The 17,936-nt window shown below is 35.6% G+C and overlaps 1 protein-coding gene across 1 annotated transcript; it reads left to right on the top strand.

Annotated features, from left to right (window-relative positions):
• The first annotated feature begins 715 nt into the window (after positions 1–715).
• LOC135695327 (uncharacterized) lies at positions 716–17,936 on the top strand. Its single transcript, XM_065214391.2, has 15 exons — positions 716–1,193; positions 2,748–3,043; positions 4,008–4,066; positions 4,879–5,008; positions 6,234–6,278; positions 8,540–8,640; positions 10,541–10,695; positions 11,728–12,091; positions 12,424–12,469; positions 12,944–12,988; positions 13,976–14,000; positions 14,385–14,943; positions 15,216–15,528; positions 16,324–16,672; positions 17,712–17,936. The coding sequence occupies exons 1-15, from the start codon at positions 990–992 to the stop codon at positions 17,793–17,795; spliced, it is 2,775 nt and encodes a 924-aa protein (XP_065070463.1). The 5' UTR covers positions 716–989; the 3' UTR covers positions 17,796–17,936.

Below are 17,936 nucleotides of genomic sequence, written 5' to 3'. Positions count from 1 at the left end.
GGTGGTAATAATCGAACATCTTTAAAGAAATAGCTGTGTTTTGAACGCTTTTCAGAGTGGCTGGTGTAATGATTCAATGTATTTTCCTCACAAGGTTATATTGTAGTTAAAGCTTAATAACACCCTTTCAACTCCACTTACCCATTTACTGATACATGCGCATCATGACTGTGAGTAGGAATCCTCGATCTATAATCAACATGGAAACATTGATAACTTGAAGAAGGGTGCGAAGTCCTGGTTCAAAACGGTGACAGTGAAATTTTATAGCTAGCAAAAAAGGGCACTAACATTGTAAAAAAGGGTACTCTTCATGCATGTTGCTGGTTCTATTTCAGTGTTTTGCTCTCAACTAAAAGCTCATTTTATATACTCATAAGTTTCATCTGACATCTGGTTTATTTTTTATTCATTAAGTGTTTTATGGGTAGGTTTGCTTTGTATGGGTAGGGAGGGGAGATCTCCCTCGATTAGATAACCTATTTAGAGAGCTCCTACTTAACCAGTCTACCCTATATGCAATCATTTAATGTTTTAACTTGTAGTCCTGTAACGCTTGATGTAGTTTTAATATTGCATTAGCATTCATTTGTATTGTAAGTGCTTAGAATTGTATTTAGGGTGGATTGATAATCAAATGAAACTAGAACTGGTACTTGTCAAGACTTTTTGGGTATGATTACCTCCGGTTCTGCCCCCCCCCCCCCAACTTTTTGCTATTCGTAGTCTTATAAATTCTTACCCCAAAACTCCAGCAATGCTACCGAGGTTTCACTGACAATGAGCTCCATTTTGAATTTTTCGATCATCTCTGTAATATCCAATTTTTGAATTTTTAAATCTTGTTGATTCATATTTTTCATTCTTAGCGAGTCGCCAATTTAATTGAATTGATAATTAACATTTGAAATTGAGTTGGATTACGCACAGGTTGGAGAACTCATTGCTTTAACCAATCATTCGTAATTAGTTTATTACTTTAAATCATTATGACGTCATTAATCATATCTTATGTTATCATCCCCGTACAGCGTTTACTTTCAGTCATGGAAAAGAATATTCGATTAAAGATGTCAGATGGAAAGGAGGTAGCGTTAAGGCAAATAGGAAATTATAAATTCCTTGGCAGAACGCTTGGAAAGGGGAATTTTGCAAGGGTAGAGTTAGCTGAACACAAATTGACAGGAGCAAAGGTAGGGTTTTGTCGCTGTTGTAAACTGGTCATGATTTAGACAGTGAAATTAAAACCGTTAGAAGTCAAATCAAATAAGCACAAACTGGCAACAAAGATAAACAGACATACAGGTTGAGAACTGTGTTTATAGTTGAAATCTAGCTGATTGTCACTAACAACTGGATAGGAAGGTGAATATATATGATAATTATGCGACAAATAATTATGAGAAGGAAGGAATACATTAAGAGAAAAGTCATAAGGGAAGTTAAGTATGCAAGTTCATAACAATGATATTCTATGTTAATACAGATTATTATATTAAGTAAATAAAATTACTTTTATGGACCAAAGATCCGTATTCACAAATTGAAAGTAAATATTTACAAGAAACGATTGTGATATTTGCAAAAATGGAAGTTACATTTTGCAAAATTGGGTGAAAAAATTAAGATTAAGATTAAGACTGATGAATTGTAAACTTAAAGTAATGTATGATAGACAGGTTAAAAAAATTGATAGATAACACCCAGTGTCCAGGAACTGACAATTTACTTAGCGCAATCAATGGAATTCTGTGAGTTGAAATGGGTACTGCCTTTTTCAGAGGCTAGAAACTTTGTTCGTAGCGATATTAAGTATCTTATTGATTTCACAAGAAGTAACAATTGGGGCAATTTGCAAAAGATTATAAGTAAAGTGCAGAATCCAGTTGGTCATTCGGGAAGAAAGTTGGTATTTTTGAGGTACAAAGTTTTTTTGTGAAGACACGTTTTTTTTGCGGTACAAAGTTTGAAGATGTCTTCCTTGGAAAAGCAAACATTTTGCAACATGACTTCAGATTTCGCCTGACGCTCTCTAGTGTATAGAACGTTAGAACAAGGGCCGAATAGGTCAAGAAAGAAAATATTACCCATTTGTGATTCTGTCATCGGGCAACATTTTTTAGGCCTGAGATACGACACCGGATCGGGACCGGATTGGGACCGGATTGATTTTTACTATGGATAGGGGACATCAGTTATGCGGCGCTGAGGCAATCCGAAGCACGTCGAATTGCAAAACCAGAGTGAAAGTCACTCCGCTTTGGAGATGAAGTGAGAATCAATTTGCAGTACTCCGTTCCACATTTTATCACATGTAAACGTTCAATCCAAAGTGATTTTCACCCTGGTGCCTCGCCCCTAAGCAAGCTCTTTCACCCCTCATCATGCTAAAAAATTGTGCACTTTTTCCAGAGAGTAGGCCTATTTCACTATTTCCTCAACTCTCAATCTAGCAGTTTTGGAATTTATCCCCATTAAAACCAAAAGCATTGCTCTTGTTTAAAGGAGTTATTAGTATTTTGCTTGTAGCAGGGATGGGAGGGGCTATACCCCCTTAGCAGTCACTCTGTTACAAAAGGCCCTGTATTGAAATAGTTATGTCGAAGTCTTATTTCGGTAGTCTACAAACTTGGACAAAAATTATGAGACAAACAGATTTACATATTTTACATATATATTTAATTTACCTTGTCTTTCTTTATGTAATCAAACTTTGAAACCACATTTCCGGGCTTTTTCTTTGAAAGGTTGCTATAAAGATAATCAACCTCAAGACAGTGAAAGAGGATTATGTTAAAAGAAACATCCTTCGCGAAGCCATTATCATGAAGAAGGTTCGGCACGATAATGTCATCAAACTTTATGAGACACTAAAATATGATACAATATATTGCTTAGTCACAGAGTTGGTCAAAGGAGGAGACTTGCGCACATATGTTCAACAGCAGAAGACTAAGAGGCTAAGTGAAATGAAAGCGAGGTTGTTTTTTCGCCAACTGTTGTCAGCAGTCAAACATCTTCATGAATCCGGAGTAGTCCACAGGTAGGGCAAAATAAGTGTATAGATGTTTATCTCATTTTGAATTTCGCAATATTTTACAGTAATCTAGCAATATTGATAAGCCAAAGTTTGCTTCCTTGGTCAAACAATAAAATTGGCACAGAGGCAAATCATAAAATAAACACTCTCTCTAAAACTTTGGTACGCTCTTACTTGAAGCAAGACATGGAGGCACCTCATCGTTCCCCTTCGATCAAGTTAGTAAAAGTGATTTTTAGTTTTGAGAATCTATTAAAAAACATTTTGAAAATAATTCCAAGTCTTCTTTCATATATTTGGCCAAGTTATTTTTAATATTCTCATTAAAACTTTATAAAACATGAACAAGTTTACCAAACGATATCACAGGGGGCGTGGATGTCCTGTGGCAATCCTGTGGCAATTTACAATCAATGTATAAGACTGAATTAACTACAATTAGAAAATGAACGAAAAAGTATACAAAGAAACTGTTTCTTAGAAAGAGGATGGAGGAAATATGTTGTTTGTGTCACCAAATTGTTCAAAACGTTTAGAGTTGCAGCGAGAATTGTCTTATTTTACTCGAGTGGTAATTGTCTAATTTTTATCGATTGTTAATTCTTCATGGTCATAGAGGATTATAATTAGCAGATCTTCATTTGAAAGATTCATCAGACCATGGGGCTATTATTTCGCATTTACACTGTTGGGGAAATCACACTTAACTATGTTATAATTATAGCAAAGCAGAAAATAGTGTTCCGTGTCCTCAACACCGTCGTTTATTGTACACAAAGGGCTCAAAGTGTTATTTAAGGCTATTTACGTTTCGTGTTGTTGCCTCGTGTGTCATTTTGTCATGTCTTCTTGTTTACAATCAAAATTACCCCTTTGGTTACATTGAATAGCATGTTCGACAGCTCTTGTCTTAGTTAGTTACATAGTTAAAGATTTGCATTATATATTACTTTATTTTATTTTCAAGAGATTTGAAAATGGACAACATCCTTCTTGATGAAACCAAGACAGTTATAAAAATTGTTGGTATGAATTTTATTGCTCATATTAATTCTAATTTTTCAGTTTAAGTAAAGTAGCGTTTTGTTCTCAGAAAAGATATCATCGAACTAAGTACCTCTTTGACAAAATATTTGGTAAGTTTGCAACAGTTATTTTCAATATGCTAGCAAAATTTAAAATATAGCCAAAACTACGATCAAGCAGAAATGGTACTTTTATCTGACGTAAATGTGACATATGAAGTTCATGTACAAGAATGCACCAGGTTGCAAACTTTCTGTAAATCAATCGCAATGGGATAAAAGTTTTCCTAGTACGTTCCATATAGTTACTCTTTAAGTTCTACTCTTCTATTCTCTCTTAGACGTTTCTCCTTCTATTCTTTTTATTTGATAAAGACTTATGCTCGAAACGTCATACTAAATATTAATTTCTGTACAAAGTCGTCATTTCATTTTATCGAGTCTTGTTCTTTACTCGACGTACAACACACACAACTCCATTGATTTTTAATATTAAAGTTTGAAGGGCTCGATCTGCAAAACACTTGTTGGAGTTGGTTTTTTGCCTTAACCTTTTTTTGTCTTAGTCTGAAATATCTAGACGGAAAGGGACTTTGTCAAAAATACCTATTCATCTAAAAATATTAGCTGTTAGTACTCATTCTTCATCTGAATTTCTTTCTTCCTCTTGTCTTCTTTGGCTTTGAAGCTCATTGTAGGCATGAATAGCTTGTATTTTACATCATTACGAAGTCCTCTTTGTCTACTGTCGCAGAACTGGTACTAAAGTCACTGTAATTTTCCTTTGATTATACAACTATACTCTTCCTACAGATTTCGGCCTGAGCAATTTATTCAATAAGGGTGAGCTGCTTCGAACACATTGTGGATCTCCCGATTATGCAGCGCCTGAGCTTTTCGAGAAGGGGTGCTTTTATGGGCCTTCAGTTGATGTATGGAGCATGTAAGTTCCAAAATGAAAATTCTAATATCTCTCTCTTGTATTAAACATTATTGTAATATTTAAGCATCAGCTTTCTTTTTAAAAGCAATATTGATGTACTGTTTTTTTGTTTAAAGGCTATTGTTCATTTTAAGTCGAATCCCATCCCTGTCACCAAAATCTGACGCATATAGCTCTTTGGATAGAGTTGAGGTATACTCGTTTAGGTCCTCTGTATGTGATAGCTATATATATTGACAACTGAGATGTACTGAATCATAGATACGATATGACATATTAAAGATACATTATAAGAGAGAAGTACTTAAGTAGAGCTTGAATTGAAAAAATTGAAAAATATCTACATACAAATATACTTGAAGATAATATTGCCAGAATATAAACATGAAATATTTGAATGATTGATTGAATTGTCTTAGAAACAAGCAAAATACGCAACTTGAAGTAAGGTCCTAAGATAAACATGTGAAGATATCAACACGTTGTGAGGCTTTTAGGGCTTTGTGATCGCTGATTGGTTAAAAAAGGAACCAATCAATCCACCGTTGTTCGTTCAATTTACTTTCGACCTAAAACGGGACGTACATTTTCGTCTACGTTGAGGACTATCAAAAGTATTTTTTCTGCCTTTTCTGCCATTTTCAAAAGATTTATTGATATTTGGAAATAATAGGATCAATAATATGGTTTTTAAGTGTTGCCGTCATAAAGATATCTCTAAAAAGCTTTTTGGATTGTTCTATATAGCTTAAAAAACTATACCTGGAATTGAGAAAGTCAGTTAAATGTGTAAGAAATTTGCTGAGATGTATGGGCGCAGCTGATGTTATACACTATACCTATCAATTATGGGCGCAGCTGATGTTATACATTTAGGGGAAGGGGAGTTTAAAACAAGTTTCACCCGAATATTGTTGCCTTGTTGAGATAGAAGCCTCAAAAGAGCCTCAAATGCGTTAAACTTATCAGGGGACTGACGCCCCCAGCTCCCATGTATTCTACGCCTTTGCCATTTTTATTTATTATTTTGTTGCTTTCTTTCAAGTTATGTTTTCAAAATCAAAAATTCAAGAAACAGATTTTAATATGACGTCATTTTTTTGTATTAGAAATTATTATTCTAGTTATAAAAGAGCTTTTGTCATCATCCTTATCTACAACTCTCTGTCGATTCTTTTCTCTGACTGATAAACACGTGACTATTTCATGATTATAACCTTTCCAGGGGTGTCGTTCTATACGCAATGGTGATTGGTCACTTGCCGTTTAGGTTAGTTCCTTAGGGTTTATTTAAAGACTCATTGCTAACAGTGAGCCATTGCGCTACGTAAGCATCCCATGATGCATTTTTAGACTGTCTATAATCAATTTTGGTTAATCCGTAGATAATTACTGCCATTGTTTGGATCGTCGCCACGCTCATAAAGGCCCATTGTCAGCAACGAGTCTTTAATTTCGAGCTATCTTTTAAGCTGCGTTTACACGATACCGGATTGCTTTTCATATCGGATTGGTCTCAGCTATCCGATATGAAAAGCATACCGTTTAGACTGTATATACACGATACCGGATTGATATTCATACCGTTTTCATTCTGTTTACACGACAACGTTCCCCTATTCACTGTGCAGCACACTACTTTTGTTTCGATTTTTAGCAATGTAAAATTCTGGTTAATTTCGTTAGTCTACTGAGGAGAGGAAGGTCTTGGGAAAAATTGTCACTTTAGTATAGAATATGAGTGCTGGCCAGTGGCATAGAAGAAAATAATGTAAGCAGAAGGGGAAGGCAGAAGTCGAATTGCAGCCTGAATCGGTAAAGGCATAGGCCAGTGAATGCCTTATCGAGGGAAGGGATTGAAAAGATGTAATGTCGAATGATGACAAGATGAAATAGTTTTGGCGAACTTTACCGAAGGGTGAAGATGTAGAATCCGTTGATGATAATTTCCTTGAGATTCAGAACGAGGTTCTGGAGTGAAAGCGTTTCGGATTCACCCGTTTACACGAGATGAAATGTGGTACGGGACGTATCAGATCACTTTTCATACCACTTTCACAGCGGAGTGATTTCACTCTGCAAAAGTGGTACGAGACGTATCGGATTAATGCGGGGTCGTGTAAACGGGACCCCTATCCGATATAAAAAGTAATCCGATACGTGAGTAATCCGGTATCGTGTAAACGCAGCCTTATTTGCTTGAAAACGACAACAAAAATAAAGCAAAATAAGAAAAATGTTGGTGTTGTTTTTGCATTCGAACTTCTGATTGATTTTATCTTTTGCATTTACTCGGATATTGATTGGACAAATTAACTTTTTTCTTTATTGCTGAATCACTTTATTGCTTATTGCTTCATTGCTAACTATGTTTGATTTCAGGGCGCTGTTAGTTATCCAGTTTCTAGTGATTAGACTAAAGGAAAGGATAGGTCGTTAAATCGTCTCAAAATGTACATCGAAACCAACGAATGTCGTCAACCAATTTTATATTATGCCAGTTGAACTTTTAGTCATGGGCACAATGGTTCTAAACGCCCCCGGGGGTTACTCCCATTAAGGCCTAACAGGGGGGTTCAGTCAAGGTCAATGAGGGCAAAAGCTAAAATGTTAAAAAAATTACCCTGAAAATGGTAGCATAAAGACAGAAATTATGTCATTGGTAGCATCAGTTCTTTGTACGCGCCTGGTCCTTCTTTGAAAAAATTTCTTCGCCATTGACTGTGGTTGATTCGGGAAAGATAAAACCTTGTTCAAGCTAAGGTAAGCCGTTGGGTTATTATCGAAACTGGGTCATTTAGTAGTCTTTTGGTAAGACCTGTAAGACCCTCAAAATGGACTCCCCTGCCAGGCCTTAATGGGAGTCCACCCCTGGGTTAAACGCTTAGGGGAAGATTTAGTATTGATATTGCCCGAGTAATATTGCTGCATTTATATATAAACTGCCCGAATGAAGCCTGAAATGCGATGCATCTCGTTTGATTAGGGAAAACTGCAGCCCTCACAGCCCCTGTGATTCATCCGCATATGCTTTAAGTTCACGATTGGCGTTTCTAGCTTTTGATATCTTGTATTAAATGTTGCATTCACTGCAAACGTCTTCCATGTGATATTTATAGTTTACTTGCACGATTTTAATATGAAAAGCAGTCATATTTTCCAGTCTAACTTTAACCGTCAACATCGTATTTAGAGTAGAAGCATAACCTTAATAGTAAACACGGTTATTACGATAGAGCAAACTTTCACAAAATTTCGAGTGTATAATGATTTTTATAAATATTTACGTGTTGACATCCTTTTAGTACTTTCATATTGCATTTAATTTGCCAATTAAAAACATTTTACATTTCTCGCAAATTCATTTGCTATCATTGCAAAAAAAGTAATTTGTTCAAACAAGAATATTCATATTTTTGCCGAAAACTTTCTCGCTTTCCTTAATATTTTCCCCTCATTCCGTTGCTTAAATAGCATACATGTTGTTGATCATTCGTATTTTGTTTAAAAGTCTGTTTTTTGTGTGCCTAGCACGATGTTTTCTGGATTTGTTGGAAAAGACGAGCTTTATAATCACGCAAAAAAGGGACTGACAATTGCACACGAGAGATATCTTGGCAGGATATCCCCAGGTATTTCTACGCCAAACTCTCGTTCTGTGGATTCCTGTATTTCGAAATTTGAATATAAATAGAAAAGTTATAAACTAAGGTTTGATTTGCTGAAAGTATTTTCTGTGAAGGTAAAGCCGAATGAAAGTCAAAATTGTTCAAGTGACCAGGAACATTGAACAGTAAACAGATTCATCTCTCTTCATACCCTGGGTGCCAGAGCCTCAAGAGTCAAAGGATGAAGAACGGAAACTTTCACTCTCTGAGGCTCTGGCACACAGGGAAGTCTCTTCAAAGCACTCCATGATAGCTTTAAATACAACAGTTTATCATATTGATAATGAATGGCATAAAATTGATAAACCAGAGGACAATAACGGTAATTGTTGAACATTTTTATGTCTTATGATTTAGATTAAGAAAATACAACAATTTCATATTCTTTTAAAGCTCAGTACTTGATAGCAGCACTTCTTGTACCATTGGATAGTAAAAATAACCCTGAACCTAAGTTTGGGTATTCTGTCCTACAACATGCTGTCTTTTAGTGTATTCAAACTTTTATTGCAAATTTGAATGTCACTCGCAGTATAGTTTGCAGGCTACTTCGATCAGTTCTTTGGAGCGCGCGTCTTTGTCTTTTCTTCCTTGCTGCTCCTTCTATTGCCCCCAAGTTCTCTTTGGAGTGTGTTGCTCCATTTTTATCAGTCATCCACGTTACTCTGTCAAACGAAAATATTTGCCACCAGTTTAAGTCGATATAAAATTTCTTCATATCATTCTTTATTTGGCTTTCATCTTTAGCTTTGGGTGTCTAAAACTGAAAAGTAAGAACTAAAACTGAAGAGTTGTCCAATATAAATTTGTTATTTTTAGCACTAACAAAAGAGCCTCAGCTTTCTCGAGCAACCCCCACCCTCCATCTAGCCCCACTCCCCCTTCCTATACATCACTGGGTGTGTTTACCTCTTTTGATGATCTTTCTAATTCATCTCAGTCTCGACTCCAGGGCGACTAGAATCCAAATGTTCTTAAAACTTTTTCCAAGTTTAAAAGATAACTGCCCTTCAGCTGACATTAGATGGCTTGCAGCCTAACCCATTTACGCCAGTCCTTAGATTAACTTATAATGGAATATTAAAGTATTGTATAGATAAAGACCTTTTGAAGTCTTCAGGACTGGTACATGTCTCAATTTTCTCTCCCGCTGTCAACACTGTTGATTTTCTCAGGAAAGTTACTCAGCCTTTGCCCTTATTCTCTAACCCAGTAACCGCAATATATCGAGTTTGAACTTTTGTGGTAACCACAGGCAGATTGAATAGAAGTGAGATTTTTGATGAGACGATTGACATCTTCCAACCATATCCAGTTGCTAAACAAATCCTTATTCTGAATTCGTTACCCTCTAAAAATAAGTTTGAAATGCAATTGGAAGAAGCGCTAAACATTCGGATGCTTATGTTTATAATCACTATTTTCTGTTACAAATGCAAAAATGCCTCTCCTCCTTTCCTCTAAACTTCAATGAAACAATGTTAATTGAAAATTTTGCCAGACCTTTCCAATAACATTACTATAGCTTTAAATTTTCGGCCTAAAATGGAAATTTATGTTGATGCAGTAAACGGTTTATATTGATGCAATTCTCTGGAACAAAAATATATTTTGCTTTCAATAAAACTAGCCTTTAGCACCATAGAGGTGGTTCTGGGGGCCCATCTCTCCTATTAGCCCCTTAGTTTTATCTATGACCATGACAAAAAACCAAAACTCAGATTTTGGGATAGTTGGAGGGTCATGGTAGCCAACCTTCTGATAGAAGATGGTACCTGATGAGGATTAGCACCATAGCAATTATTTAGTACCTTTAGCAACATAGAAACTGACCTATCACCTATGTTTTTTTCACGATGACCAGGTTGCAGACACCTATTAACGAAACTCATACAACCAGACCCAGCCAAAAGAATATCATTTCAAGAGATGGTTCACTACTCTTGGGTTACGGAGGACGGGAAGAATCCACTTGTGAAAATGCCACCAGTCTTGATACCAAAATCAGTTCGAGCAAGGGTATGGTTACATTCGTGATTTATCTTATTTTGAAAGTAGATACCAATTTGCCAGGAACCTTCATATTTTCAATGGTATATTTTGAACTTTCTTTGCAAACCTGTCACGCTGGGAGACCCCAGGCAGTGCTCGCTTCTCGTGGCCTCCCGTCTTTTTTAATTGTTTCCCTGTTTCCAAGGGCATTTCCGTGTAGACACAACATTTTCTCCCTAGATACGAGTTTAGTTACTTGAGATAAAGTCTAGTTAATGGAAAATTTAAGGCTGGAAAGGTCTAGCAGAATTCTAAAAGTCTCTCGTGGCTCTTTTAAGAATTTTCTGACATCTTGATCTATTTTTGTGAGATAGATTCGCATTGTTCTCACGGTTTATGATAATGCACTTTCGGAACATTCTTTAATGAATTGGTCTTGATTAAACAGTCTACAATGACTTTCTTCTTGGCAATACTTTCTGTTAGTTCTTACGAATTCACAAAAAATCAAAAAAAATTTGCCCATATACCCCTGTTTTCTGAAGAAGTTCTCCCTATCGTTGTATTTACATAGGTATAAATCCGAAATACTAATGAAAGCTTAAAAAAGACTTGAGTTTAAAATTGAAAGGCGGGTAGTACAGCAAAAACATGGAATTTTGGTTATAATAATGTTTAAAATTATGATTTAATATTTGTTGTTTGACACTTCATTAAGTGTCTTTCCATATGTTGTATTCAAATTCGTGAATCCAAAAAAACTGCCGAAAGGATAGAAAATAAACCCCAAACAAATTGGCAGTTTGCTCAAGCAGTGAACCAATTGAAAATGCTTATGGGGTCACATGAGCTTTCCCCATAGTAGAGATTGGTAGACAAGCTGTCAAGCATGCTTTGAAGAATTCTTAGGACTACGACTATTTTGCATTGTAACCTAATCAATAGAAAAGCTTTTCTATTGACTATGATTGAAACAAGTACATGCTTTGCCCAAACTTTGGTATAGATATTATCTGTCATTCATTGGTATTTCATGCAAATATCTTCTTCTTTCTGCAGGTGATAGACCGTGTTGCAGTACTTTGTAGCAAAAGCATATCGAATGCTGAAATGCACGTACAGACGTCAAGTCATGATGCTGTGTGTGCTGTTTACAATTTACTATTAGATGATGCAATGAAGATATACAAAACCAAAGTCAAAACCCGTGCTAAACATAGGCCAACTTCCTCTTTAGGCCACCAAATTTCTGACCGCAAAGAAGATGGCAGAATTGTTGAAACTGAAACTCCCAATACGAGGCTGACCTCGATAACGGATGAGGATAGTGGAAAGAAATGTGATTCCAATCATAGTTCTCTTTCAAAACGAGGTACTGACGCTCCCCCGGTTGTAGAAGAGGAACCGATTGAATATAGGGGCAGTAAGTGTCAAATATTTCCAAAAGCTTTTTCGAACACGTTCAGGGGATCTGCATATTTAGTTGGATTTTTGTGTTTAAAAGATTAAGAGAGGACAGTCCTTAGAAGAATTACACCCGAAATCAAGTCTATTTGCTATCTTCTGTTTTGGTGAACTTTAGTTTTGTGAAAAACAACGATTGTTCTGTGAAGAAGTGTATGTATTGTTATCTACCAGTTAGGGTTTTGGAACTGAAAACATTTTAGCAAGAGTTTTATTCTTTACAATTTTGTTCTAAAATTTGTGATACGCTTTCTGTGCTTTGGAATTGAAGTTAATCAATTTCTTAACCAGATAGCCCTTCAACATCGTCAGAAAAGGCAAAAAGTCAGGTTTCTGGGTAAGTTTTGTAAATTGTTAGAAGATTTTGCTTTTTAACAAATTTGGCGTTAAATTTCACTGAAAGAAGAAATATTCATAGCAATGGTGTTGTGATAAACTTCAAAGCTCGAATGATTTCCCAACAGCTTTAGATTGACCTTCACAAAAGATCTGAGTTATGACGTATTATACTCTGATGATCAGTGTCAGACAAAATGCTTTAGTTTCCTATGTACAAAGCTATTTTCAAACTCAGGACCACCAATAGCTGCTTATATGATTTGCTAATTGCCTTCTAAAATGAAATTTAATATTGCCCACGTACTGCATGGCTGCAGTTGAATGAATGCTGCTATTACATACAGTGAAGTATTGTTGCATTTTTCAAACCAATAACCTTGCAATTCTCACGTATTTGAGAAGAACGATTATTGGTTTTCAGCACAAGAGAACTTTCTATGAATTGACTCGGTCGCTCTGAATTCATTTTCAGTTTGAAAATTGTCGAATTTACAGATGCTTTGAAATTAGAAGGAAGGTAGGGAAACATTTGTTCTTTCACCATTTAATGCAACATAACTTTTCAATACGAAGCAACATATTATATTATAGTGTATTTTATAGTATCGAAGAAATAGTGTACTACAAACAAAATATTACAATACAATGCAGTATAAAAAAGAGTACAATACAATACGACACAATATAATACAATACAATAAAATACAATACTATACAATACAATACAATACAATACAATGCAACATAATATAATACAATACAATACAATACAATACAATACAATACAATACAATACAATACAATACAATACAGTAAAATTCAATAGTACCATTTTTGCCACAAGTTTGATGTTGAACCCAATTTTGGAACATTTCAACTTCTTCAATTTGACTATTTGTTGGTTATAGAGAGCTAAAAAACATTGTTTAGGAATTGTTTTATCTTTTTATTCTCAGTTCTGTAAACATTTTAAGAATAATCTATTATAAGTCTATTGTTTCGAAAAGTCATACAAATTAAATCGTCAAATAGGCATACAATATTGTGAAGACGTTTATCAGTCGCCTTTAAGATATTTCTGCCTTCAATCTTATTCCCTCATTTCCAACTGTGTAGTGTCTGGTGTAGTGTTTAGTTTGCATTCCATAAAATTTAGTTTTTACTTCATATTTCTCCATAAATGGTTGCGAATAAATTTATAATTATGCGAATAAATTTATGCAATATGCTAATTTTCTCAAGTTCTTGGGAAAATCGCTAAACACGAAATTGACCTCCTTTGCATAGACCACTCTCCTACTTGGTGATAATGGTCTGTGACGCAGGCTAGAATATGATAGCAACTGATTTTGAAACAATCTTTTTAACCTCTTGATTGAATAATATAAGAAATAACGAATAAATGAGCTGATTATATTTGTGCTTCCTTAATCTATCAAAAGTTTAAATCAGTTTAGAAGCACTCTTGATTATTTGTTGACTTTTCATTATTTTCTTTTAACAGAGACAAGTCCCCAATTATCAGACAGGTGAGATCCATGTTTAGATGTATGGAATATAACTGCTTAGCGAGTTTAATTGATTGTTTCGAATATTTCTTCATCTTTTTCATGATGTTTTATGAAGCACCAGCCCAAACTGTGCAATTGTGTTCTAGTTATTATACTTTATTCAGTTATGACAATTTAGATTTCATATTGAGTAATCTACTAAGTGCTGAAGATGGGTGCCTCAGCGTCAACCTTACAGGGCCGCACCACCGAGGGAGCCGGGATGGCCACCCCCCCCCCACTTTAAAGCGACAGTAAAAGAGGTAAGAAGCCTTGGTCCTCTACTTTTTCAGCCTTCACACCCCACTTTAAAATTAGTTGCGTGGACCCTGTTATATAAAATTCAAGTTTACTGATTTTCAGCCCACCCCAGTGAACAGATACTGGAAAACGTACAAGCCACAAAATGAAGCTCATACCCAAAGCGCCCAATACAAAGAAGTGAAAACTTTTTTGCAATCAGAGGCTGTTGAAACTAGCAAAAAAGATGGGCAAGCAAAGGTAACAGATATATCACGCCAAGAAACAAAACATCAAATATTTTGCGGAGGTATGCCAAACAGTGTAGAGCCGTTTTGCAAAATCACACGATTTCCCGAGGAAGACAAATCCTCGAAAAGACAAAAAGTTGACAGACCGCCTAGCATTCATTCGGCTGACCCAAAACAGATGATTTTTGCTGCTGGGTTTCGAATGACGTCATTAGCTAAAAAAATTGACGCCATTTCGTCAAAAAACGTCTCTAGTTCATTTCATGGGTGCAGCTCAAAAGCCTCTGCCGGGAAGACTAAAGAATCGAGAAGTATCGACAATGCTTGCATTACAAAATATTCCCGTTCTCAGTCTCCATCTGTATCCGGTAGAAGACAGTCTCTGAAGTTAGATTATCGAGAAAGGATGCTTGTGGAGCATCGTAGGATGGGTAAGTCGTTAGAATTGTGTGTGAATGTTTGGTATTCAATGGTTCACCCATTAATCTGAAGGATAATAGATCGAAGGATATGATTTGTACAGCAAGATTATATCTTTACAACATGTGGACATTGAAATTTAACGTTGAATCTTGAACAGCAGCTATTCCTCTCTTTATATTCTTTTTTCTTCAATTTGATTTGTTGGCCAATGCAAGCTTTTTGCTTAATTTCTGAGAACAACTTTTAATCAATTTACTTTTATTTCCCACTACTTACCTAGGAGATGGCAAGATGGTGACTTCTTCAAATGTCTACTCAAAGGCTCGTGCTTCAACAAGTTCCAGTCAGGCTCCAGTAAAAGCTGTAAATCGATATTCGACAAGGAGATCAAGTTTGCCATCTAATATATCGAGCATGAGAAACGAGAAAAGATTTGGAACCGCAATGAGTGAACTTAAAAGGCGCATTTGTGTTGCCCAAAGTAGAAATAGAACGGAGAAGCCGATTGAGTGCAAAACAGAGCGAGACAGAAAAACATCTGAAACAACAAACAAATGCATTTCTGAGAAAAATCACTGTGATGCAGTAGATCGGTAAGATTTGCATTGGCTTTTTTTGGATAATCAGAGCTGCTGAGGCTGCTCACGTTCCTAGCCCAATTTTAAAAAAGTTCCTTCGATCGCCAGTCAAGCATTACTTTTCAACTTGATTTCATATTACTGACATCAGAATGTCCAGTTGCTTTTTATTACGGGGGTTTCCTCTCATGGCAATTCTAAAAGGAAGAAGTTTGAAATGAAATTGCTTCCCTATTGTTTGCTACGCATAAGAAAGTTTACGGTATAATTTACAAAAAACCTAAAAAGTAGATTTATCTTCAATGAGCCCTACTCCCTAGTCTCTATCAAGTAGTTAAAGTAGTAAATCGGTCACATGGTGCCCTCTATGTGAACAGATTAGCAGCCTTTTGATGGCTAAATTGAAAGTGTTCAGAGTGCTTGAAATATGTTACCACCCAAATAGTCCATGATAGTTTTGTCAGTTATTTATTTCTCCTTTCGAATTCTACGTTGATCATTTGCTCAGCTCTCTCTCTATCTCTGTGTTACCTTTCTTCTTGGCATGTACATTGTATAAGATTTCTCGGCTCTTCGCAAACACTTTTTGTTAGATTAATCTCCGTAGAAAATAACTTTGTGTGTCTTTAAAAAGTTGCTGAACAAAGTTTTGGCCAGTTGATTTGAAGTCAATTCAGGTTTGTAACTTCACCAGTTTTGCAAACTCTTTCTTCAATATGCGATAAAGAACCATCTTCTTAATTCATAGTTTCTGCTTATTTGTTGGCATACAAGTCAAATGCTAAGTATCTTTTTATGTTTTTGGTTCAGTCCTTCGAATGAAGGTGAGATTCAAGGATTCTTAGAGACATCCAGCTGTTCTGGGAAACAAAATCTGGTGCCAAAAAACGAAACAACAGTGTTGAAAAATGGCGCAACTGGAGGTATTTGCAAAGAAGATTTTGACAATAGAAAGGATATAAAAGAAACAGAGAGGGTTGTCACACCTCAATGCCAAATGGTATCTTTGTTTGATGACCCACGAAGAGGTTCTGCTGGAATTTTGAAAACACCTTCGCGATGTTCAAGTGCTGATTTTGAAAGAAGAAAACTAAGAGTGACCTTTGAAGATCAAGTGTTTGAAAGTCTGCAGAAAGCAAGCGATGCATTGAAAACGAAAGTATGTTTGTAATTCTAACATCATAATTGTCGCAGCCATCATCATCATTCTCTCTTTTTATGTATCAAAATTTTACGAATTTCATGCGATCATTTTTCAGAATAAAAACTTTCTTTTTCGAATTCCATTATTAAGCATGGATTTGGCACTGGCTGCTGATGTGATCTATTAATTCTTTCTAATATTTCCTGCTACTTTTTTAAAAACTTCATTTATCTAAAGATGACATATACAATATATTATATACACAGCGCTTATTCCGTATGTTTTAGTTTGTACCTATGATTTTCTGTCTGCTTATTTTTATTTTCAATTATATTCATACCAGAAAAGATGGTTCCTTTGCAGAATGACTTTCAATCGTATCAAATCATAAGCCATCTCACATCTGTCTAAGATACGTAAGAAATCGTAGTATGAATTTCGTTTCATTGGAAGGAATATATGTTTGAGGACGGCTCAGTGGTTAGGGTTGTAGACTATGGTTCCATGAATCTGTGGTTCAAGTCCCTGGCATGATGAAAGCTTCACTTACAGTGAGAAGACTCGCGCTCTGTAATTCTAAGTGCAGGAATCACGAGTTGTGATCACTGCTGGATAAGCACAGCTTTGTCTCTCGAGTTCCATCGAGTCGTCATTGAGTCTTGGCGATATTATGCACAGCTTTACAGTGTCCTAAAAACTACTTTCGAATAATAGGAAGTAACAAATACTAAAACAAGAAACTACGTTCAAGGGATTGATATTTAGGCACGATATTGAAAATATTTTATGGAAGAAAATAATGATAAATTATTTAATTAAGTGTTTTGCTCAAACCAATTCTGGGAAAATGCTTTCATTAGCGATGGCAGCAGTACTATTAACATGCAGAATCGTAGACTTTAGTCAGTTGACGCCAACTTAGAACATCCTAGCACCACCGTAGTGCAATCTTAGCCCCAACTAAGAACTACAGCATAAGGCGGTGCGTAGTCTATTTGGTACGTACTTTAAGTCAATAGTATTCTTTATATTTGGAAGCAATCTTCTCTTTCAGGGAACAATTCGATACCAAGCAAAGACAACAAAGACTGATTTTTACAAAATGTCACCTACAAAACCAAAGAATACGTCAAGGTAGCAACTAACACATTTGAATGATAAAAATGTTGTATTTTGGTAAGATAATTTATTGCGTATTTAACTTTGATCTAAAGTTTTTCTTAAGTGAATTTATCTCAAATATCTCTCATTTATCTGCATAGTCCTTTGGCATGAAAGG

The sequence above is a fragment of the Rhopilema esculentum genome, chromosome 2, assembly GCF_057945365.1.
Source record: "Rhopilema esculentum isolate cy_ngs chromosome 2, ASM5794536v1, whole genome shotgun sequence".
NCBI lineage: Eukaryota > Metazoa > Cnidaria > Scyphozoa > Rhizostomeae > Rhizostomatidae > Rhopilema > Rhopilema esculentum.
Note: the sequence above shows the minus strand (reverse complement) of the source record. Positions and strands in the feature narration are given on the sequence as shown.

Excerpts from the sequence above, each read along its gene's own strand:
- LOC135695327 (XM_065214391.2), top strand. The coding sequence starts at position 990 with ATGACGTCATTAATCATATCTTATGTTATCATCCCCGTACAGCGTTTA. Across the intron at positions 6,279-8,539 it reads ATTGGTCACTTGCCGTTTAG|CACGATGTTTTCTGGATTTG; the intron begins GTTAGTTCCTTA and ends TTGTGTGCCTAG. Across the intron at positions 14,944-15,215 it reads TGTGGAGCATCGTAGGATGG|GAGATGGCAAGATGGTGACT; the intron begins GTAAGTCGTTAG and ends CTACTTACCTAG.